Source organism: Melospiza georgiana, chromosome 2, assembly GCF_028018845.1.
Source record: "Melospiza georgiana isolate bMelGeo1 chromosome 2, bMelGeo1.pri, whole genome shotgun sequence".
Taxonomy (NCBI): domain Eukaryota; kingdom Metazoa; phylum Chordata; class Aves; order Passeriformes; family Passerellidae; genus Melospiza; species Melospiza georgiana.
The window spans coordinates 77723299-77747270 of record NC_080431.1 but is presented as its reverse complement, the minus strand read 5'-3'; the positions used below and the strand labels follow the sequence as shown (position 1 = coordinate 77747270).

Here is a 23972-nt window from a genome sequence, read left to right as displayed (position 1 = left end):
CGCACGCTCACACCCGCACCACACCCACAGCACAGCAGGGGCTGGCTGCAGCCCGGCTCCTCCCCCCCTAAGAGGCTCAGCCCGGGCCGGCGCTGCCCTCGCTCGGTGCTGGCGGCAGCGCGGCTCCGTGCGGGCAGCAGCCCCGTGCCCGTCCCGCCGCCGTGCCCGGCCATGCCCCGCTGAGGTAAGGCGGAGCGGGGGGAGCCGGGGTGCTCCGGGCCGACGGAGAGCAGCCGTGGGGTGCCGTGGGATGCGGGGGGCGCGGTGCCATGGGTGCGGTGGGTGCGATATGTGCCATGGGTGCGGTGCCCCCGGCGGGGCTGCGGGCAGCGAGGCGGATCGAACCTGGGCAGGAGGCTGGGCTCGATGGGAGGGGGAGAGACACGGCGCAGACCGGCCGGCGGTGCCCAGCAGCCCCGAGCCAGCTCGGCTCCTGCAGCATGGATTAGCGGCTCGGTAATTTCTAGCTGCTGCTTAATTTGGCTGGGGTCACCTAGCAGGGAGCTGGAGGGAAGGGTGGAGGGCATTGCCCTCGTGTGCCGTGCAGCCCTTCACCCCTTCGCTCCACAGCCCTGTCACATCCAGGGATACCTCTGGATGTGCTTAAACGTGGGGAGGGGCTCTGGGGGATGTTCCTGCTACATGGATACACTGGCAGTGCCACAAGACCCCGGGTGTCCTCCTAGCCCACTTCACCCCCTGCCTGCTTTCACGCAGCTCCAGACACGGCATTTAGGTGGATAAAGCACAGCCCGTGCTCAGGCAGGTGCTGCTCTTCAGGGAGCAGCACAAGTTCCCCTGGCTGCAGCACAGCACAGCTTGTGCCCAGGCTGGTTTTTGGGGGTGTCTCCGGGTCACGTCTGTGCTGGTAAGCAGCACCCAGGACCTTCCAGGCCATTTAAATTATTAGGAGTCTCCCTGGGAAGGGGCTGAGGCTTCATGTGGGATAGGCAATTCTCACAGAGCGGTTTGCATTTTGCTGCCTGGTTTGGGTTAACAAGATATTTAATACTCTGCTTGTTTGATTTGTCATATATTGGTGATTTGTTAATAATGTATGGATGTAAGCTTGTGTTGTAGAGGGGGGACCCTGGTTACTCATTCTAGCATTAATTCTCCTATTTAAATATAAGTTAGCCTGTTTTGTACATGGGCTGTGCTGGGCCAGCTGAGCACAATACCAAAGAAAAATCCCAGGATTTCCTAGGGTATTTACAATTACATTATCCTAAGGAAAGTGGAACAGTGGAACTGGCATATCTTGGTGTCTCTGGGAAGACTGGGTGTATGGTAGAGGACCTGCCATGCAGGCAAAATGGAGGGGGAGTTTGAAAGGCAGCACACCAGTGGGTCTAAGACTGCCTGGTTGCCCCTTGCTGTTAAGTCTCCCCTGCAGAAGGAGGTGGCAGAAGCTTGAGAGGGTTTTCTCACAGCCCTAGGCTGTGGTGTTGGTGTGAGTGCTTCTCTCCATAGTCTGGGCAAAAGGATGTCCAAGAACCAACCCTGTGGGGTTATCCTATGCATTACATAAAGATGGCAAGGACGTGGTGGTTGCAAGCTGACTCCCCACCCATCCTCCACTGTATGATGCTGTGGGTCCTACTCTTCCCATGAGGTGAGGGGCTGCAAGCTCCCGGCACTGGTAGTGTGAAGGTATGGAATGGATTTGCAGCTTTGACCGAGCTTTGCCAAAGCTTCAGTCAAAACCTGCATCCCTGTGAGAGCCTGTGAAGTCTCCTTCCTGCCCTGTGCCTAACTGTCCCGAGGAAAACCAAAGAGGGACAAAAAAGGGCAAAAAAAATCCAGGACAGCACTTCTCTCCTGTTCATTGATGGTTGAAATTGTTTTCACCTGTGACTTTGCAATCTCCGAGCCCTTACAAATTCCCAAATACGTGTGTCTAAGTTGTGTTTAGTTTTGTGGTGATGGCCTGGTGACACACTGTCCTTCTTCTCTCCCCAGCCTGTTTGAAAGCTGTTGATCTTCTGTAAAAGCAAGATGTAGGGCCAAAGTCTCTTCTTGGGCTTTTGGGGTGAGACTGGAGTAACTTCATGGAGCTACAGAATCCCCCCACAGGCAGTGGCATTTATGGGATCTGAATCCTGGCCAGGGATGACCCTCTTTTCAAGGCAATATTATTTGTGTCATTTCCCCTCCCCAGAGCAGCCGATTCCTCTCGCTAGCTACGAAGTTTCCCTGGGCCAAGTGCTGCTGTGCAGCCTTTCTGTCTCGCACTTGCTAACTTGTGACTTCGCAATCCTTGGGTTGCCATGGAAAGGATTACGCTGTGATTAATGAAGGCATTGTCAGCTAATAGTTTTTTTTCAAAGCCTTTCCTGGAGCTGCAGAGGGCAGCTTCCAAGCCTGGCAGAAGGGGGCTGGCAGGATAGGTGGGTGCAGGCACTCAGTGCTGGGCACATTCTTGGTTGTCTGCATCAAGACCACGCTGGCTCCAGTCGCAGTCATAGTGGTTCTGCAAGTCCCTTTTGAGGGTGAGAGGAAAACCAGGGAGGTTATTGTCCTCTTGGAGCAGAGCCAGTGTTTTTTTCTCTCAAAGCAGAGGGGGACAAGTGTCACTGTACCAAGGGTTTGGCAGGATGTGGAGACAGCATGTAAGACTGTGAGAGCTTTGCACTGTGAAACCCTCGTCTCTGCCAGGCAGTGTCCTAGAGGAAAACTGGTATGGGATGAACCTGTGTGTTGTGACTTTCTGGTCCCTCAGTCATGTGCTAGGTAGAGCCAGAAAGCTTTTCAGGACAGCCCTGCCCCAGCAGTGTCCATGGTTATGCTGTACCAACCCCAGGAAAACCTTCCCAATCCTGCTGTGCCTGGAGCTGTGCAGAGAGCCCCTGCTCTGACCTGTAGAAGCACAATGGTTGGAAAAGCCCTCTAAGATCATAAAGTCCAACCCTCAACCCAGCACTGCCAAGTCCACCACTAAACTGTGTCCCCAAGTGCCACATCGACAGGTCTTTTAAATACCTCTAAGGATGATGACTCCACTACTTCCCTGAGCAGCCTATTCCAGTGCTTGGCCACCCTTTCTGCAAAGAAATTTGTCCTGGTGTCCAATATAAAGTTCTCATAGTCAGACACTTGTAGAGAGCAGAGTGCAGTTGTGCCCAACTGCGCAATGGGAGTGCAAAATGTGAAAATCCAACGAAAAGCAGGCACTTGAAGTAGACTGAGTACCAAATGAAAATAGAAAAGTTAGAAATCCATAGCCATAAGTCTCTGGGGACCCCTTCATATCTTGGCATTGTTAGATGAGTCTCCCCCTACCCCAGACCTGCCCAGCCTGAGCAGCTGGGTAGCAGCTTCTACCTCAGCCCAGCTGGAATCTAAAAACTGAGTGCTTGGTCCCACTGTCAGCCTCAGAGCAGCCACAGAAAATCACTGAGCTCTTCTTAGGCTGCAGGCCCAGCAAATGCCTTTCCCAGGATGTTGGTTCAGCTGCTGCCATCCCCTTTCCACATCCTGGTGTCATGGCGCAGCATTTACCCGGGGTGCAGATGACCTGAACACAGTTTCACATGCATGAAAGGGGTTAAAACTTGCACTGTGAGGTTGGCTGTACGCTGACAGGTGCCTGGGGGGAGGTTTGCCCTGCTGTTGTTGCTGCACAACTAGCCTGGTCTCCACCTTTATGATCTGGAGGAAGGAAGATTTGCAAGAGGCTGTGCCTGATGTTACGTGGAGTGTTGGGAGAATGGAGCCTCTGTGAATCCTGGTTTTGTCTCCTCTCTCCATCTGAGACTGGCTTGTACAGTGGGAGCTGTGCTTGGAAGGGGCTTTGCCCCATCTGACAAAGACACTTTCTTCAGCTGTTCCTGACTTTTGAAATGGGAAGATAAATCTGGGATCATGGTAGCTGTCAACACCTCCGTGTAAATGTAAAGACTTTTACAGGGATACCTTCTACTAGACCAGGTTGCTCAAAATCCCATCCAGCCTAGCCTAGATCACTGAGATTTAGTCTCTTTAGGCTTGCAGGTTCCAGCAGGGAAACACCTTCCACCTGGACAGGACTCACCTGCCCAAAACACCAGGGCACAGGGAAAAGGTGCTGTGGGCTGTGCTAGGCTGGGACCAGGACCCAAATATTGAACCAAGCCCTTCTGTGTTCCTTCTGATATCTGCTGTTGTCCAGAGAGCACATTCCACTCCTCTGGTGATTTATCTCATTTCAAGTCACCTAAAACAAAAATTATTCCACTGGGGAGAATTCTGAGAAAGGAAAGATGGTCAGAGGTCTGGGACATCTTTCACAGGAGGAATGATTGTTTAGACAAAGGCTCCAAGCTGAGAAGAGATGGGAAGGAGGCATGTTATAGATCCTGGAAGATCATGTTTGCATGGTAAATGCAAGAGAAAGATTTTTCCTCTGAAATACAAAAATTAGGGAGCATCAAACAAAGTTTACAGAGACCAGGCTCAAAGATAAAAAGAGCTTGCACAATCTGGCATCTGTGGAGTTCCTTATGGCAGAACTCCGTGGATTCTCAAAGTATTGGGTTAAAAAAGCACTTGGACAAGTTTCATTTACAAAAAGCCTCTAAAAACTATAAAGCATGTATATGAAAGGAAAAAGAAAACTATCCCCTTTTTGGCTCTAGAGGTTCTTGAGCTGCAAATTACTGTTTCTGGGGGAACATTGCAGAGTAATGCCACTACATCTGCTTTTATACTGCTCCTTAGGCATCCTCTGTCAGAGAAATATAGTGGGTGGGGAGCCCACAGGCTGGATCCAGTGTGGGCTGTTTACTCACCAAAAAGTTGTTCAGGCCTAGAGATCCTCCTTAAAGAATTCTTCTGAGATATCAGCCTCACTGCACTTCTTAGTTATCTTGGAGAAGATAAAGTGTCAGCACATCATTTTAGTACAACTCCCATGTGTCATGTGGCCAAGGGAAATACAACAAAACCTGCTCTCTTCTTTTTTTCATTGAAAACATTTTTGTTTTCAGATACAGAGAGGAGCTTAATGGGATTTCTTGCAGGTTCTGTATCAGATTTCCTGAAAGCCATTAGGGAATTGCCACAAAGATACTGATCAGCTGGATCTCTGCTAGAAAAGCTGGGGTTTGTGTGTGGGTTCCTGTGATTTCCAGAGCTGACCCATGCCTTTGTTGGGGTGAGGCTTGCATTGTAAGTCAGTTTTCCATGTGCCTGGTGTGTGTTGGTGTACAGGAGTTTGAATTCATGCTAACAGGAGAGGCTGGGAGAAGAAAATGCTTTGCCTCTTGGTGGCATCGAGTTCCCAGCCCAGGCAGAGCTCCCATCGAGCTCAGTGGGCTCAAACAGCCTCACAAGAACTGGGGGGCTGGAAGGGAAGGGGAGCACCCACAAACACAGCACCCCTCATCACCGGTGGGGATGGGGCTGGGGCACAGGCAGACCTCCTGCACTGGCACAGAGGAGTCCAGCACGTGTGTGCTGAGGTGAGGTGGTGGAAGGAGCCCTGCAAGCCCAGCTGGAGCACATCAGAGTGCTGCCTCCCACGTCTGAGCCTCTGGGTGTTTTCCAGCATCAGTGGAGGTTGCTGTTACGTTGTGATACCCCAGCTATTTCTGTCCTGCTTCCTCTCATCCCTCAGCTTTGCTGGATCAGTGCCATCAAGGCCAGCAGATTTACCCTGGGCTGAGATGAGCTGCAGAAACCACACACACACACTGGGTTTGTTTCATACAGCCCACACAAGCTTTTGGTCTGGAGAAACAAAGAGTGGTCATTTCATCTGTAGTTTCTGTGTAAGAGTCTTCCTCAAGTCAAGTCTACTGAAAGTCCGCAGGAGTTCTCCATGGCTGGAAAAAGGCTTGTAAGCTCTTGGCCAAATGATGAAGTAAGTCAGGTCTGCAGTTGATTCAGCTTAATTGTACCAATACATATTAGGGTGGTGGGTAACAGAGGGTAAAAGCTCTTAGGGCAGCCTTATTCCTCTTAGAAAAAACCCTCTAGATCTCCCCCAATGCCCTGTTAGATCTGTTTTTCTCCCAGGGCAAACTACTCTTCGGAGTAGCAAACCAGGTCCTGTCCTCCTGAGCCCTGAGCTCAGCAGTCAGGGAAGATATTAAGTAAATAGGAACAAAATTCAAGCTTTTCAGGTGGAGCTGTGATGTTGACCTCAGCCAGGGAAATGAGACCTGTCTCCAGAAACCACCAATTTCTTGAGTGCAGCTAGGAGCAAGTGACAACTACCAACAGCCACCCCTTCCTTTGTGTGAGTATCTCAAAGTACTGCAAAGAAGGGTAGGAACAGAGCAGTTTGTTAATGCTGGAATCGTTTAAGGACCTGATTAAAGCCAGCTTTCTCATCTAGGCTGATTTCCATAGGAAACAAGGCTTGTGTGGCCACTCTGCCTGTCCCTTTATATGTGTCACCTAATCACAGCAGTTTGATGATCAAGTTCACTTCAAATTTCAGCTGTAACAAGGAAACAAAGTTCCTAGACACTTCCTGAAATGACACAGGTGAGCATGGGAGAAATCTGGTGCCCTGCAGCATGATGCCACTGCCTGTTGGCCATCTCAGGTGGGGTGAGAAAGCTATTAGGGATGCCACACCTGCAGGAAAGGCTTCTTAGGAGGGGCTATGCCCTACTGACCATCTAGAAATCTTATTATTTTTGGAATTTTGTCATTCTAAGTGAGGCTTTTGTTAGCACTGCTCCTCACAGATGAAATTCTATCTGTTTCTGGCTCTGCTGTTTGCTAAGTGGGAACTTGGCATGGAGCAAAACTGCTTTATTTCCTGGAGACTCCAGTCCTTTTGTCCATCCAGGCTGTTTCAGGATGCAATGACTTCTACTTTATGCCTGTGCAGCACCTGGCATATAAAATCATAGAATGATTTGGGTTGAAAGAGACCTTTTAGATTATCTCATTCCAACCCCCTGCCATGGGCGGAGACACCTTCCACTCAAGCAGGTTGTTCTAAGCCCCATCCAACCTGGCCTTGAACACTTCCACGGGATGGGACATCCACAGCTTCTCTGTGCAACCTGTGACAGTGTCTCACCACCCTCACAGTAACGTATTTCCTCCTAATATCTAATCTAAATCTGTCTTTTTATGTGCCCTTCAGTCTAACTCTCTGACCTATACGAGTGACTTCAGCTCAGCCAGATGATGCCCTTTAGAGCAGAGCATCCCATGCACTGCATAACACCCAGCAGGAGAGCCACAGATCAGCAGCAAGCAGCCCCTGTGACTCAGAATCCCCAGCTGAACAATTAATATGACTTTTTGCATGTGCAGCCAATGAGTCAGGGAGTGTCAGTCCCCCTCTCATCCCGACTATTACAGGGCTGATGTCTCCCAGCACTGCCTGATGCTGCCCTGAGGGGTGTGATGGTGATTGCACCAAAGGCATCCTGAAAGGGCAGAGCAGAGTCTCCACTTAATTTTACAGTCCCTGTTCAAGCAAAACAACCTCAGGAGTCAGCAGAAGTCCCAGCATAAAAAGCAGGGCTGGTATCTTATGATTTGAACCCACTTAATCCTAGCAACCCTTGCATTTGGAGGCTGACCCCAGTCTCTTGAAGGGCCACCCTGAATTTCTCCAGGCCGTGAAAAATAAGAGGATAGTGTTATGGCAGGCAGAAGGAGGATTTCACTAAAAATCCCAGCAAAGGGGTTCCTGCTGAGACAAAAGCCCTCACAGGATTACAACAGCTTGCAGAAGTCCTGCTCCAGCCAGCATTAGTAGCACCAAAAGGAGAGCGCCAAGGCCAGATTATTAGGGACCTACAAGAGCAGAGGTGAGACAGCTGCCTATTATGCCAATTTAAGGATAGAGAAGAGTAGAGGAGCTGCCTTTAATAAAGATATTCTGATCTGGAGTCATAGGCACAGACTCGGGTGCCCTGGTTCCACTGCATGACCTTGGGGAAAGTGACTTCCTAACTCTATGCCTCAGTTTCCCTCTGTGTGAAATGAGGACAGCATTAGCCCCTCCTCCATAAATAGGCTGGGATTCAAGAAGGAATAACACAGGATAATATATTTATAGAGTTGGTAAAACAGTGGCTGCAGTAAAGACTCCCTTTAGAGAACATTTCTATAGGTAAAAAACCAGAAGTGGGTTAGTAATTAATTTACTGAGCTGAGCTAAGTTCAGTAAATTACCTTTGCCATATATTGTCTGGGTGGTGGAGGGTCATCTAGAGACTGTTGTAAAATGGAGCACCTTTCCTTAGATTTCTGGTTCCCAAGCCTTTGCAACAGGCTGCCCTGCACAGATAAGCTGTGGGTGCCCTATCCCTGTTGGATGGCTCTGTTTGAGCCAACCTGATCTAGTGGAAATGCTCCCTGCCCATAGCAGAGGGGTTGGAACAAGATAATGTTTAAGATCCCTGACAATCCAAATCTTTCTAGGATTCTATGACATTTACAGAGTTGTTTTCAGATAACAGAGTCTTAGTAGGTGCCTGAGCAATACAGCCAAAGGGTTACACCTGCATCTAAGCCAAGGGCTGATGTCTGTGGTTCAGCTGCAGGGCTGACACAGCCTGGGGGGCTCAGAAGGTTGTAGCCTCCTGAACCTGGCCCTAAACAGGATGTACCATGTATGAATCTCCTCCCAAATCCAAGCATTCAGTGTAAAGCACATCAGGCTCAAGTCAGCCACCACATCTGTGTGTATCATTTGCTCTCTAAACAGCAGGGATTTACCAGCCCATGAAGGAGTGGGTCCATGGTGACCCCACTGGCACTTGCTGGTCTGCACAGTCCAGGCTAATTGGGCTTCTCTGAATCACAGGTAGGCAGGTTCTGAGCTCTGATCTTGGCACAGTGCTGTCCAGACATCTCAATTTGCTCAGGACAAGCAAGAGGGTTTCCAGTACAGCCCAGCCCTGTGCTGCTCCAAGGAGGACAGCCTTGAGAGAAGGTCACTCGTACAGGTCAGAGAGTTAGACTAAAGGGCACATAAAAAGGTAGATTTGGATTAGATATTAGGAGGACACATGTTACTATGAGGGTGGTGAGACACTGTCACAGGCTGCACAGAGAAGCAGTGGATGTCCCATCCCTGGAAGTGTTCTAGGCCAGGTTGCATGGGGCTTTGAACGACCTGGTCGAGTGGACGATGTCCCTGCCCATGGCAGGGGGGTTGGAATGAGATAATCTAAAGAGTTCATGTCTCAAATCACCCCCAGTTTCAAACAAAGGCTTTATTTCTAGTTTTTTTTTCTTGTCATGTGCCCTGTTTGTAGGGGCAAGACTTGGGAGTTCATGTACAGGTAAAGAGGAGATGAAGACACTTGCAAACACCATTCAGCCAGCCTGCAAGTGCAGCATTTTCCCTAGATCAGCTCAGCCTGCTGCGTCTGGATTATGCTGAAATTACACCTGACCTCCTTGCAAAAGGATACTTTATTTGATTAATTATTGTGGCAGTTGAAAACTGCTCAGTGGGCGGCGGGGGCTGGTGCACAAAAGGAAATTGCCCTCCTTGGAGGCTGTGCTGAGCGCTCTGCGCAGAGTCAGGATCGGATGCCGCCGCGGTCCTTTGTTCTGCTCGGGCTGTGTGAAAGCTCAGCAAGGGAGAAAAGGTCAGGTCTTTTGTTCAGCTCCTCTACCTGCTGGACTTTTCAAGGAGATTGAATGCAGGGCAAATCTATTGAACTTCCTGCTGAAGGCTTAAAAAATTGATGCCCGTTTCCTGGCCACTCTCAGATGAACAGAGGCTGCTACGTATCAATCCTCTGACTTTCCAGAGGGGGGAGTTTTCTGAGATTTCTTGCTTTAATGTAACATTTTGGCTGGGACTCGTTCAGTTGAGGTGTCTCTTTCCATGGCACTGCTACCAAAACCCTCCAAATAGAGGTTTGAGGATCAGACCCTCAGAGTCAGATAAGTGGTCTTTTTTCATATTCACAGCTGCTCAGGGATGGGAGAAAGGAGGGGACATAAAAATGAAACCAATCACCTCAGGCTTCTTCTGTAGTCTGTGGAGATAAATAATCCTGATAGATGGAATGAATTGGGCCTTGGAAGCACTAGTGTATCCCTATAGTCACGGAGGTGATCTTAGAGAATCTTAGAAATATTCAGGTTGGAAAAGATCTCTAAGATCATCAGTTCCAACCATTAACTCAGCACTGCCATGTTCACCATTAAGCCATGTCCCTAAATTCTCTATCCACTTATAAGGATGGTAATTCCATCACTGCCCTAGGCAGCTTGTTCCAATGCTTGAAAACCCTTTCAATGAAAATGTTTTTCCTAATATTCAATTTAAACCTCCCCTGGTACAACTTGAGGCCATTTCCTCTTGTGCTGTTGCTTGTTACTAGGAAGAAGTGACTGACCCCTGCACCTGTCTACAGTGTCCTTTCAGGGAGCTACAAAGAGATCTAAGTTCATCCCAAGTCTCCTTTCCTCCAGGCTAAACACCCCCCGTTGCCTTGGCTGCTCCTTATCAGACTTGTGCTCCAGACCCTTCACCCTTCCAATCCTTGTTGACTTGCTCAAACCCAGTGTCTGCATATAAACAGCTCCATCCCACTTTGGGTGTCAGATGGGCCTTGGAGCATGAAAAGAAAAGGCTGAGAACCACAAAGGCACCTAAAGATAGCACTGTCACAGCAGAGGGAAGGGTGGGTGCTGATGTGAGGCATAAAGCCACAACAGAGAGATTCGCTAATGGGCTCCCATTCCAGGATTTGCATTCTTCTTTCTTACTCCATGGTCCCCAGGCTTGTGTGGATAAACACAGTGACAAGTATTTGCTCCCAGCTCTCCTCTGATCTGTGGCATGGCCAGGAGGAGGCAAGGAATTGTTCAGGCATTGCCCCATCCCTAGTTAGTGAGTGCATCGCAAAGCAGGCTCTTGGCTTTGAGGAAATTTGCTTCTGTCTTGAGTTCTGCTTAAAATCACATCCGGAGGTCCTCAGTGTTTTGGGGTTAGTTTTTTGAGTTAGCTGGTTTATCACCTTTTGAGACATGGTGTCAGCTCAGAGAGTTGCCCTCTTGCACAGAATAACAGAATCGATTTGGTTGGAAAAACCTCTGAGATCAAGTCCAGCCTGTGACTGACCACCATCATGTCAATAGACCATGGCACTGTGTGCCATATCCAGTCCTTCCTTAAACACCTCTGGGGATGGTGACTCCACCACCTCCTTGGGCAGCCCATTCCAATGTCTAATCACTTTTCTGTGAAGAAATTCTTCCCGATATCCAAGCTGAACCCTTCTTGGCACAGCTTAAGACTATGTCCCCTTGTCCTGTCGCTGTTTGCTTGGGAGGAGAGGCAGCCGGCCTACCTGGCTACATTTGAGGTAGTCATGGAGTAGAGCTCAGAATGCACCCCCAACATAGCTAAACCCACAGGGGGTGTCAGCCTCTGTGGGGAACTGTCTGTATTGTCCTCACCTGAAATATGGAAGAGTTTGGGTAACTCTGTTAGGAGATTGGTGGTGACAAAGCAGAGGATCAAATGGACCACCTGACTCTGTTAGGAGATTGGTAGTGACAAAGCAGAGGATCAAATGGACCACAGAGGTCCATGAAGACACTCAGAGGACTGGAGCACCTCTCCTATGACAGGCTCAGAGGAGAGATTTGGGTTTGTCCAGTTTGGAGAAGAGAAGGTTCTTGGGGATGTTACTGCCCTTTCCAGTAATGAAAGGGGCTACAAGAGAGCTGGAGAGGGACTTTGGACAAGGGAATGTAGTGATAGCACAAGGGGAAATGGCTTTAAGCTGAAGGAGAGTTTATTTAGACTAGATAAGAGAGAAATTTCTTACAATGAGGATGGTAAGGCACGGGAACAGGCTGCCCAGAGAAGTGATCAATGCCCCATTGCCGGAAGTAGTCCATGTCAAGTTGGATGGAGCTTTTAGCAACCTGATCTAGAGGAAGGTGTCTCTGCCTGTGGCAAGGGATTTGGACCAGATGACCTTTAAAGGTCCCTTCCATCTCAAACTGTTTTGTGTTTCTAAAAAAAGCTCTGAGACCCTGCAGCTGGAGAATGGGTCTCCATGGTCCTTTCACTGCGAAAGCAAACTGTATGGCACAGCCTGGAGCTGTCATCACAGGCTCTGATTAGCGCTGCAGCTCTTGGTGGAGGAACGCACAGAGCATCACTTTGCTTTCCTTTGCTTCTTTTCAAACCCTTCACAGTCTCAGCAGAGATCACCATCTCAGCATTTCATGGCGCCACATTTCCCAGCTTGTGGAAATCAGCAGTTTCAACCCAAGTCATTTTATCTCAATCATATGATACTGGTGGGGATCTGGTTGTTGAGATTTTTAGCTGGGTGAAAAGAAACAACATTGTTTGCATTTTTAACTGATCCGTAGTCAGCCTGACCAATGAGGAGAGCTCAGCACATGGTTTATAAATTCTTGGTTTTCAGAGAGAAGCCATATTTTTCATATTGTTAATCTCTACTGAGGGTCTGTTGAAAATCATACCCTATTTCTGGATACTGAAATCTTTGGCTGGAAGCAGTACCTACTGCACAGCCCCTGCTGCTCGTCTGTCACTCATGTAGTGTAGATGACACCCTGTTTATTGGAGGTTTCAGTTACGAGCATCATTTATCTGGGTTTCAGTTGCACTTGCAGAATGACAGACTGCCATGTGCATTAGCACTGCACTTTCTTCCTGGAGCTGCTTGCACAGAAGAAAAAAGCCCTAATGTACAGAAATGCAAAGTATCTGCATATGTAATGCAGCAAGGCTGCTCCTGTGCTGGGCTGTTTTACTACAGAAAGCTACTTTGGCACCTGTGGTATTTTCATCCTGTAGTTATTTGGCTAATTGATTAGCAGGTTCTCTGTGTTCGTTTGTGTAGGAAAGGTTGTTTTTACTCCAAGTAGCTGGGATTTTATGGGTTTGGAGATTCCAGATCTGTAGGATGCCTGGAACGTCCCTTTTTTGTAAAACACAAAACAAACAAGCTAGCCAAACAAAGCCCCACCACAATTAAAGACTACCAGGTCTTCCCTGCGAACAGCATCCGCCCACGAGAAGGAGAAGCCTGACAGGGAGTACCCTCAAATCTAATTAGCACTAATCCTGTGCCTTTCATCATTGTACGGCTGAGTGTTGCAGGAATAGCTGGAGAAAAAGCTGCACATCTCCTAAAAGAGCCCTTGCAGGCCATTGTTTAGTTGCACAGTACTGCACACCAAGGAGCCCTTTTGAGGACCCAGGGCTTCCCAGGGGCTCTTTTCCCACCCTGCTATCAGGTTTGCCTTTACATGTCAGCTTGCAGCTCTGCTTGAATCTGTCTTTTTCCCTCAGTTGTCTGTGAAGATGGATTTGCAGCTGACAGGCAGGTGATTCTTTACACCAAAACACACCTCTTGTTCACGCGGCTATTCCTCTCCTGAGACCAGCATTCACTGTAAATCTGGTAATCACTCAAGTTCTGATGCAAAAGCTGTAGGGAAGGCTTTTCTTGACCTTCACTGAATTTGGGTCAGAGCTTTTCCAGGAAAACAGGCTCTGTGCTGCTCATGGTGCAGGCAGAGCCTGCAGGCAGGCTGTATCATGGATGCACCTCTCACATGAGCAATGGTAATTCCAATTTTCTGCAGCTTCTTTCTATTGTGACCCGCCTTGCTGAGGTGAGAGCTTCCTGGCATTCCTCACGCCGTTCGTCAGCATGACCCCAAGCTGATCCGTCTGTGCGGAGGCGGCAATTAAGGCATAAATAAGGGAACTTTCTCAGCACCGTGGCAGGGAACCTGTGGCCAGGTGGTGCTTGCCGTGTCCCCACATCCCCACCACGAGATCTTGTACTGTTTGCTCACTTGCAAAAGCTCAGGGTGTGCTGTCCTGTGTGTAAAAAAAAACAAAAACAGTGAATGCTCTGGGTGAATTCTCATTGCTTTTTATTGCCCTCCAGGCAATATCATTGCTTTCCATGGGAATGCACCTTTTCTCCACATTAAAGGAGATAATGGGTAGCAAAACCAGAAGGCTGGATTTTGTTTTTCTGGAGGAGTTAGAAATGACAGTTTCTTCTTGCAAGGATGAAGATACTTGTGCTACAGGAAGGGAATGTGCAAGTGAATTGCCGTTGCTGTAACACTTAGTCCAAAGCTCAGGTTGGAGAAATGGGGAACATCATAGTGTCATGGATTGGGTTGGGTTGAAAAGGACCTTAAAGATCATCTAGTTTCAATCCTTTTGCCATGGGCAGGGACACCTTCCACTAGACCGGACAAAACCCTCCATGTAGGCCCATTTATGTGGTCAATTGTAGTTGGTAAGCTGTGACTGCCTCAGGGGAGAAGCTGAAGGCAGATAGAGAGGATGAGACTCTAGAACAAAATACTTAAATAATTTTTAACACTAAGAATTGTTTGAGCTGTAGCTAATTACCTAGAGAAGCAGTGGGTTGTCTCTGTTGGGAGCTTGCTCGTTGATCAAGCTAGCAGGGAAGATGAATGGCTGCCATTTCAGACTGAGGCCTTCTGCCCTGAGAGCCCTGCTGCCCATTCAGGGCTCCAGGAAGAGTGCAAAAATACAAACTGTCATAGCTTCCCAACCATGCCAGCTTCCAGATGGACAAAGACTAGGAGGAGTAGTATGTATGGACATTGCTTTCGTCCTTTCTGCTCACTGTCACCCACAGTTAGAGATCCCAAAGACTGGAGGGTTTGTCAGCTTAACCGTGATCAAGAGCCATTGTTTTCCTTCCTGATTGTAATCCTGGTTTCGGTAAGGACAAAGGTGCTTGTCTCTGAGGGTGTAGGTCTGACCTTTTTATTCACCATTCCTCAGATGAACAGTAAAATATGCTGGAAAATCCTTAATCCTTCTCAGATCCCTTGCAGGAGGGCAGGAGGTGAAAGCAGTAGCATGCAGAGAGCACTGACATGTTAAATCTCTGTGCAGCTAAGGTGACACACGTTTCTGCCAGTGGACACAAGCTGAATGAAATTCTGGGTTTTTTACAATTTAAAATGCACAAGGTATTCACCAAAATACAGGCTCTGCACCAAGATGGGTACAGTTGGGGATGGGATAGGCATTGAATTTGAATGCACACACCCCATAAATTAATTATTCTCTTTTTTCACTGCACTTCCATTTAGGAAAATCATTTAGGGTGCAGAACTTCAGGAGAAAGGAATCGATTTTACATTTAGAGTGAAATGCCTGAATTTCTTCTGACCAATGCTTAACAAGCATGTGCTCTGGAGGATTAGCACAGTGGAGTGATCCCCCAGGAAGTATGGCCAGTCATGTGGTTGGACTCCTGTGCTGAAGTGCCAACAAGGGGCACACAAGTGCCAGTTAAAGAGATTAGAGTAGCAACCCCCTTCTTTCCAATTGCAGCATAATGGCTTTGTCCAGGTTCCTCAGGCTTCCTCCCTCCAGAGTCAAACTCTGTTGGGTTCCTTTTGTATTGAGGATGTCCTCAGAAGCAGGAGAGCCACAGTGGAGATCACTGTGGTGCAGAGCTCATACTGAAACGCTCCTTGGCTTCTGTTGACCACAGCCTGCAAGCAAGTGACATGTGTAGTTCTGTGTCAAACATCACTCTGCATCCAGGTGTATTTTAAAGCCCCCTCAGCCTCACCCCGCTGCCTCCCTCAGATGCTCAGTTCAGATGATGCTTGACCAGTGATGGCCAGAAAGCTGCAATATGAACCGTATTTACAAAAATACGCATTCCAGAGGGTTGTCTCTGTGCCCCTGTGCTACATGTGAGTGATTTGGGAGAGGTGCTGGGTATGTTTTGTTTAGCCCAGCTCATTTCCCAGACCATCTGTAGAGCTTCTCCCAGGATTGGGATTGAAGTGCCCTACACTCACCTGCCAGCGAGGGTCAGAGGGTCCAGATGGCTGTTTGTTCCACCAGGACCCTCCTGAATTAGTAGGCAGCTGATCTCTCTGGTGCTCAGACAAGCCCAATCCTTCTTATTGATCCCTGTGGGAAGAACAGGCAGGGGAGTCTGCCCCTTCCCCTTTGGGGTGTTCCCTGCTGAGCAAGCCGTAGGGAAAGCTGGCTGCCTCTTGTCTGCAACCTCTCTTGCAAAGGCATCATGAAGGGACAGAATGCACTGAACAAGATTAAACTGAGGCTACACCTTCAGAAAATAAAAATAACCCACAAAAGATTCAGGGCGCCAACATCCTGTTTAAAATCAGAGTGGATTTGGTATGTAAACACTCTTCCAAACCTGGCACAAGTTTTGAAAGATTATTCAGCATCACCACAGACCAGGGTAAGCAGGATGCCAACACACCAGGTTGTTTTAATGCTGGGAACCCAGATAACCATGGAAAAGTACTTTGCTTCATCAGCAGCAGGGCAAAAACTGCAGGAGCAGTTCTGAGGTGTGGACTTGTGGCTTTAGCCCAACCTGTTGGAATAGATGTCCCATGCATGGTTTTTGCAATGTGGACACCCAGTGGGGCCAGCTCACCTAGGTCACTTGGCTGATTAGCATAAAGTTTATGTCTGGGGTATTTAGGAGCTCCCTTGTTGGGCGAGATCTCTGTTTTTCAGAGTGGAAAAGGGAGGAAAGGAACTACTAGATGATTTGTCCATTGCAGATGTCCTTCAGCCAGGGAACTCCAAGTGCTATCCAGCTGCCTGCCCCAGTGTCCAACACTGACCCATGATCATCATGTACAGACCTCTGAAGAGCCTCCCACAGTACCTGCTCTGAGCCTGGCTAAGATTTCACTGACTATTCCCAGTGGAACAGACTCTTCAGCATCCCTAGGCAGTCTGCCTCAGGGCTCACTACTTGGCAGGATTAGAAAGTTATTTTCAATCCAGGTGAATTAAAGAGAAGAGTAATAATTTAAAGTGTTACAGAGAAGGTTCAATCTTAGAATTAGGAAAAGTGCCTGACAGCCTTTCAGTTATTAAAGTGTGCACGTGATTTTCAACCATTCATCTACCTTCTAGGAAAGGCAAAATTAATTCATTAAATATGGCCTGTGGCCAAAGTTTGCCTAGTGAGTATTTCCCAAATAAGAGTGATGCCTTGGCTGCTCTTAGGACACCAGCTCCTTTCCTAGGCAATGCAGAATGTTTGTGGATCATGTAGATGGTTTTAGCAGATGGATGTTTTCATTATGGTGGTTGAAGGATGGCAAAAGCCTATAGATGTGTGTTCTGTGAAAATGTAGAGGTGGTGCAGGCAGCCTGGTGAGGAAAAGGGAATAACTGGAAATTCTGTTGGGCCTTTAGAGACTCTGCAGGAGCTAATGGAGATGAAACCTGCCTTTCTAGCTAGGATGGGAACGCCTGTTTCCCACTGCACCTGAGAGGCTAGAGAAAATTCAGCCAGCAGGATCAGCACCAAAGGCCAAGTCTATACCTTGCTGAATGGAATGCAAGCAGTTGCTGCTGGTGGGGAAGAGACATCCTTTTCCTTGCCATGAGGAAAGTGTGTAGAGACACTGGCATGGGACATTATTGTACTTTTTTTTTGGTGAGACTGAGTCTGTCTCTTTGGGACATCCCACCTGGAGACGATTGTGGGAAGAGTGGAAAGACTTCTCCCTCCCATCCCCCTGAGAAATGTTTGCTTTTTAGGGGGAAGGGGGAGCATAAAAATGAAAATTATGTCTAAAACTTGAAACACAGTATTTAAGTTTTTATGATGAGTCCAGATTATTTTGCCTCTGTGAATGGAAATATCTTGTGTCCTGCAAGATTATCCTTCATCAGCATTCAATGTCCAGTGTCCTGTGGGAATTGTGTCTCTGAGATCAAGTGCCTTTCCTCCTGCTTTTTAAGGCATGAGTATTTTTACTATGCTGGAAAACGTTCCACACCATAAATACAACTATTATTGATTGCCATGTAGCAAGGATGACTCACAGATTAAAAGCTGCAGAAATTCAATTCTTTGAAAGCATTTTTCATTCATACAAACGCAACACCCCAACACACTTAATTTTGGGAGCCATGAAATGTCACTAGAGCAGCAAGCACAGACTCAGGAGCAGCATGGGACTTTCCCATGTAAATCCCAGAAATACACAATTTGCACAACAGCTGGAGCAGAGAGTGGAAATACTCCATCCACTCCAGGTCTTAGTTTCAGGCTGTGCTAGGGGACTTGATATTTTCTTTCCTCTCTTGAAAGCAGTTTGGAGGAAAAGATGCAAACCCATCCAGCCATGTCACGTGTTAAGGACAGTACTCCCCCCCTCCACGTGCTTTAGTTCATACCACAGGATCCAAAGACACATGTAATAAATCAGTATCAGAGTCTTTGCTGGGTTAATCCTTGGATAACTTTCTAGGACTCAGTTTACAAAATATTACTTGCATAAGCGACCTGCAGTCCCAGTCTCATTCACCACAGTGCCAGCATTAATCTGGATGTATTTAGAGGATTGTCTCTCACTGTCTGGAATTAATATTACGAAAGCATTGGGAGTCTCAGTGCTATGAGCTCTCTTCCACACCTAGGGCTGTGGAAGTGCTGTAGGGTTGGGACAGTCCCCAGGCTGGTTCTCTTGAGTCGGGGGAGAGTCATTAATTGCTGACTTCTTTTGATTTAGGTCCATTCCTGGCGACTGCTGATGTGTTTATACAGGAACCATGGTGATTCTACGACAGGTAAGTGAATCGTTCCTGTCGTCAGCTTCTCTAGTTTTACTCCATCACCACAGGCACTAATAAAAATATATTTTTGGAGGGAACGGGTCAAGTCAGGTTATTTTTGTCCTTTCTTATTTCCCTAAAAGGACTGTTACAAGATGCAGAGATACTCATTAGCCTTAATCCTTGATTGGCTTAGAGGAAATCATTACTCTGTGTGTGTAGTCCAGATTAACCTCGTACAATGTTCCACTTCTATTTTCTCCTCTGGGATGGCCCAAAAGCTGCATGAGAGTAAAACAACTTACTGCCTGACTTAAAATAGCATCTAGTCAAAAATTTATTTCAATTTCCAGGAACAATTCTGCTTTGGTTGTTTAGAAATAGAGTAGTTTTGCACATTTAAAAGAAATTGAAGGATGGAGCACCTCTGATATGAAGACAGTCTGAGCAAGTTGGGGTTGAGAAGGAGAAGACTCTAGAAAGACCTTACATCACCTTGCAGTACGTAAAGGGAGCTTGTAATAAAGGAGAGCAACTTTTATATTGGCCAGCAGTGATGGCACCAGGGTAGTCCTTTTATACTAAGAGAAGACAGGCTTAGATGAAATATTACGAAGAAATTCTTTTCTGTGGGAGTGGAGAGGCACTGGCACAGGTTGCCCAGAGAAGCTGCCCTATCCCTGGAAGTGTTCAAAGGAAGGTTGGATGGGGCTTTGAGCACTCTGGTCTAGTGCAAGGTGCCCCTGCCCATGGCAGGGGGTTTGGAACAACAAGATACTTGAAGTCCCTTCAGACCCAAACCATTCTGTGATTCTATCAATTGAAGAATGAAGTTGTGTAGCAGGTCTCATGTAGATTCTGCAATAATTTAGGGCTTCATATTGTAGTGTTTTCCCTTTGTTTGGGGTTAGCATGTCTCACTCTCAGCTTCTCATTGCCATGTCTCAGCTGGGGAGGACTGACAGTCCCACCACGTATCCTGGGTTGGGGCTGCAGAGACTCGAGTGCATTTGTCAACACAGTCAAACATTGATTCAATAGAGCAAATCTACCCAAGAAATTCGATTGAATTCTTTGTCTTACTTGGTAAATCTGATTTTGTCCAGCAGAAAGCACTGGACCTTTGAAGGAACTCGCATAGCTTCAGTTTACAGCAGTGACACAAAGCGCTGAGGATAGCTTTGAGTGGAAGAATGCCAGAGATCTTATGGAACAACTGAAATGCTTTTTATAGCATTTCCCCAACCTGCTGGAACCTGAGCCCAACAAACACAGGCCGTACTTTGGTAGGGGTGTGTAGAAGCTTGGTTGTCCTTCCAAAGGCTCCAAGGCATTGGCCTCGGGCACAAACTGGCTGATGCAGTTAATGGTGCCAAGGAAAATGGGTGTGGAAATTAAAACAAATCAGGCAAAAAGGTCAGCATAGCAGTTGAGAAATACCCTGTTACAACTCTGTCTAGGATGGTATCACTCCAGGCTGCCTGTCATGTCCCTCTCTGGGTGTTACCCTCGGTGGGTAAGCTGCTGGATCATAGTCTTCTGTACCAGTCTGAATTCACCCTTTGCAGAGCTTTAATCAAATTGAGCACCTTGCTCATTATCTAAAAACAAAGTGTCTTGTCTAGGCAAGGCTGCAGCATACTTCTGTATAATTCTGGACACTCTCCCTGTGTGTTCAGATGCCAGGCAGTTGCTCAGAAATATCAGAGAAATAGGTTTGGATTGAATTTATTGCTTACTGCCAACATCTCTGCAGCATGGATACGGTGAGCAAGGACCCCTCTGTAATTAAGTAAGGTTAACCAGTTGTTAGCAGGTACAGGCCCTTTGTGAAATCACACCATCAGAAGGTCCTTTCTGAGTCACACAGGAAACACTTGACTCTCTGTTGCCCTAAATACTGCTCTTTATGTGATGCTTAATTACAAATAGCAGCAATATTTGTATTTTGCCTCCTTCAGTTTTGCTGTAAGATTTTGGAAACACATCTATGTGGTTCATGACATGTATTACTTTCCAAGGAGCTTTCTCTTTGTCTTTTTTTTTTCTCATTCTTGAATGTGCACAACATGCTTACAGTCCTGCCATCCTACCCCTTTTCCCCTGAAAACTTTCTCCAGCAAGGTCAAACAAAACCCCAAATCGTCACCTGGGATAGATGAGCACTGAGCATTTGGCCCTTACTGCTTGGTTTCCACCCAGCTATAAATCCAGGAGTTTTGAAGATGAGCTTGTGACACTGTTTCTCTTCCATTCTCCCATCAGAACAATCCATTCCAAGGAACTCCTTTTAGGGAGAACTGAGCACTGAGGGCAGCACACAGCTCCAGCGAGGAGGAGAAAGCACACAGAGCTTTCTGCCTGCCCTGTGTCTTCCACCCAGTAATCCAAAAGAAAAGCCAATATTGTTCCCCAGCAGGGGCTTGCAGGGAGCCAAACTTATCAGCTTTAGTTACTAGCAAATTACTAGTGGCAAGTCCATTTCCATGCACAAAGAAAGGGAAGATGAAAAAGGAGGGCTGCCTGAATTCCTGCCTTGGCAGCCTGACAAGTTAGTTTGGCTCCACAGCCCAGCAGCAGCTCATTCATGCCCGTTCCCTCTGTTACTTAATGTAGAGATGTTTTTGGAGCTGGACTGGAGGCAGGGAGGGTGTGCTGGTCCTGCCCACAGCCTGGCCTGCAAAAGGGCTCTCCTGGTGGCAAATGGCAGCAGGCTGCTGCTTGCTGCATGGCTCTTGTTGCCAGATCATTCTTCTTGCTCTTGTAGGCAACCCTCCCATAGCCCACTCTTAAATCCAAGGTGCTGCAGATTTGCTGTTGCTGGGCCAGCCCAACAGAAATCAGACCCACTTATCTGCAGGGGAATAAAACATGCTGCAAAATTTAAGTATTTTGTGGAGGACCGAGTTCTGCATCAGGAGTTGGACTGGATGATCCTTATGCAGGATATTCTGTGATCCTGCTAATCTCATCCATTAAGCTAGACTTTTCAGATTACTGTATCTGTGTTACTGTAGGCACCTGACTGTGTCCAGGCCGTATGAAGAGCACTGCTGCTGTTGCAGGTTTCTCCCATTCTTAGTGTCCCCCTAACCTGCTCCTGCAATTAGAGGGAGAAGAGTGGAAATAAGAGCTAAGAGAAACAGTGGAGACCTAATCCAAGCAGACAAAGGAAACCAAAGTTCAGCCAGATATTAAGGTCCTGAGGGATCAAGCACAGTGGATGCCTCACACTTTAAAGTTCTTTTTAGTTCAACTGCAAAACAAGGAAGTTGTTCCAATTATTTTGAAACATTGCAGGAGCCAAGGCTTGGTCAAAGACTTCAGCTCTGCTCTCCTGGTTTGTCAGAGCTGCTGGGGAGGTGACTCTTGCGGGCAATGCCAAAGTCTCACAGTTTCCTTGCTCCTACCCGCTCTGCAATTCCTGTGATACCTCTGCCATTTCTTTGGATATAAAGTCTGCAGTACAGCTTCAGCTTTAAACTCCACAAGGCCTACATGAACACGATGGTCCTTAATATTTTCATGTTTCTGGTTTTTGAGGATATTTGTGGCATCCTGCTCTTGTGTCAGGATTGGCCTTTGGATGAAATTGTCCTTTCTCCTTCTTGCCAATTCTCAGTGTTTGTATACAGTTACTGTTTATTTTTGTACCCTTGGAATTGACCAAAATCCTACAAAATCATTTTCCCCCAGCCTTTTAAAACAAACTCTGCAGTCCACCACTGATGGCGGCAGCCCTTTCTTCACTATTCCAGCTTAGTTTCTTCTTGTTGAGACCAGAATTGCACATTGCAATGCAGGTAAAGGGGATTTGTGCAGTTTGTAAATGAGCAGAAATAGATGTGACTGCCCGATGCTCCAGGAGATGTTTTCCTGTGCTGGGGGTAAGAATAGCAGATATCAGGTTCTGAAATCTTTCACAGACATCTTCCACTTGGGCTGTGGGAGCACTGGTTTACCTGGAGCTGACATACACTGTTTTGAGCAAACATTCAGCTTTGCCAAGTGATTTATTGTGCTGTGTATTTTGCTAGCAAGGAGGAAGGGGTGGGAGAGAAAAACAATGATTTTTTAGGTCTGCTTAGGGCTCATCTGTAATCATGTTATTATAAAAAGCAAAGTGTAACTCTGCTGTTTGGATTCTCTTTCTCATAAACACTGAATAATTTAAGTCTTCTCCCATTTATGCCTTGTATCTGTCTGATCTATGAGTCTGAGGCTTCCCTGGATAGCTGTAACACAGCAGTGAAAAGTCCAGCACAAGCCAACCAAAGGGCACATTTGCATATAGATTGAAACATGAATCGTTGGGAGCCATTCATTAGTTGCAGTGCTCAAGACATTTGGTATTTTAACAGCCCTTTGCATCAAATCCTTTCCATCACGTTTATGGGACAATTAAAGTGCTGGGGTTGCTGTGTGCTGAAAATGAAGCTGCTGGCTGGGGAGATGTTCTTGCAGTGCTGTGGCTGTGGAATATAAATTGTGTGATGTCAAATAAAGGTAGAACAAGCAATCTCAGCCCTGGCATGGAGATACCTTCTGAGAGAGCCTGTCTGAAATGCACTCATTCCTGCTTCTTGATACCTCAGGCAAACCCCCAGGATCCATCTTCCCTGAAGTGTATGCACTGAAACATTCATCTATTTGAATTCAAGGCTGAGAAGGCTTGGAGTGAGAGTTGTTGTATGTGCAGCTGAGTTTAGCATTGCTTTTTTAAGAGGCAGTAACAAAATACCCAGCCAATGGGACACTCATTTGAGGGTATAGGGAACTTCAAAGGAATCAATAATAAATTTTACCTTGACTCAGTCTTGGGGCCACATGTTTCCCCAGGGAGAGCTCTTGCAGAATAGCTCATATATCATCTTGTCTTACTTGATGGTAACTTCTCCATGACTGTCAAAGCTCTTAAAGATGCATTTAACTTGCTGAGACCTGTCATCTGGAGCAAGAAGGGAGGAATTCAGCTCCTCAAACTGTCCCTTTCTCTTAAACCCTCCAACACATCATAGCCTCAAGTTGTGCCAGGGGAGTTGAGATTGGATATCAGGAAAAAAATCCCTCACCATAAGCACTTGAATAGGCTGCCCAGGGCAGTGGTGGGGTCATCATCCCTGGAGACATTTAAAAGATGTGGCACTTGGGAACATGGGTTAGAGTGTAAGGTTAACGATTGGAGCTGATGATCTTAAGGGTTCTGTCCAACCTAAATGTTTCTATAACCTGACCCTGAAGAATTCTCACCGTATTTACATGTTTTCTGTAAAAAAAAAAAAAAAATCCTGTTGTGAATCTTGGACCTCACCTGGCCACACTGCACCAGCTGGTGGATCTTGGGGCTGCCAGCACATCTATCAATTCCTTTTTCAGAAGTGAGGTTTGGGGAGGGAGATTAGAAATCCTTCCCTCTCATCCAGTCTACATC

General features: G+C 47.2%; 1 protein-coding gene across 1 annotated transcript in view; it reads left to right on the top strand.

Moving 5' to 3' along the window:
- The first annotated feature begins 147 nt into the window (after window positions 1-147).
- The window catches only part of MYO7A (myosin VIIA), a 99052-nt gene continuing 75227 nt past the window's right edge, over window positions 148-23972 (top strand). Inside the window, exons 1-2 of the mRNA XM_058018514.1 lie at window positions 148-184; window positions 18499-18556. Coding sequence (XP_057874497.1) covers window positions 18539-18556 — 18 coding nt within the window. The 5' untranslated portion in view covers window positions 148-184; window positions 18499-18538. The remainder of the gene's footprint in view (window positions 185-18498; window positions 18557-23972) is intronic.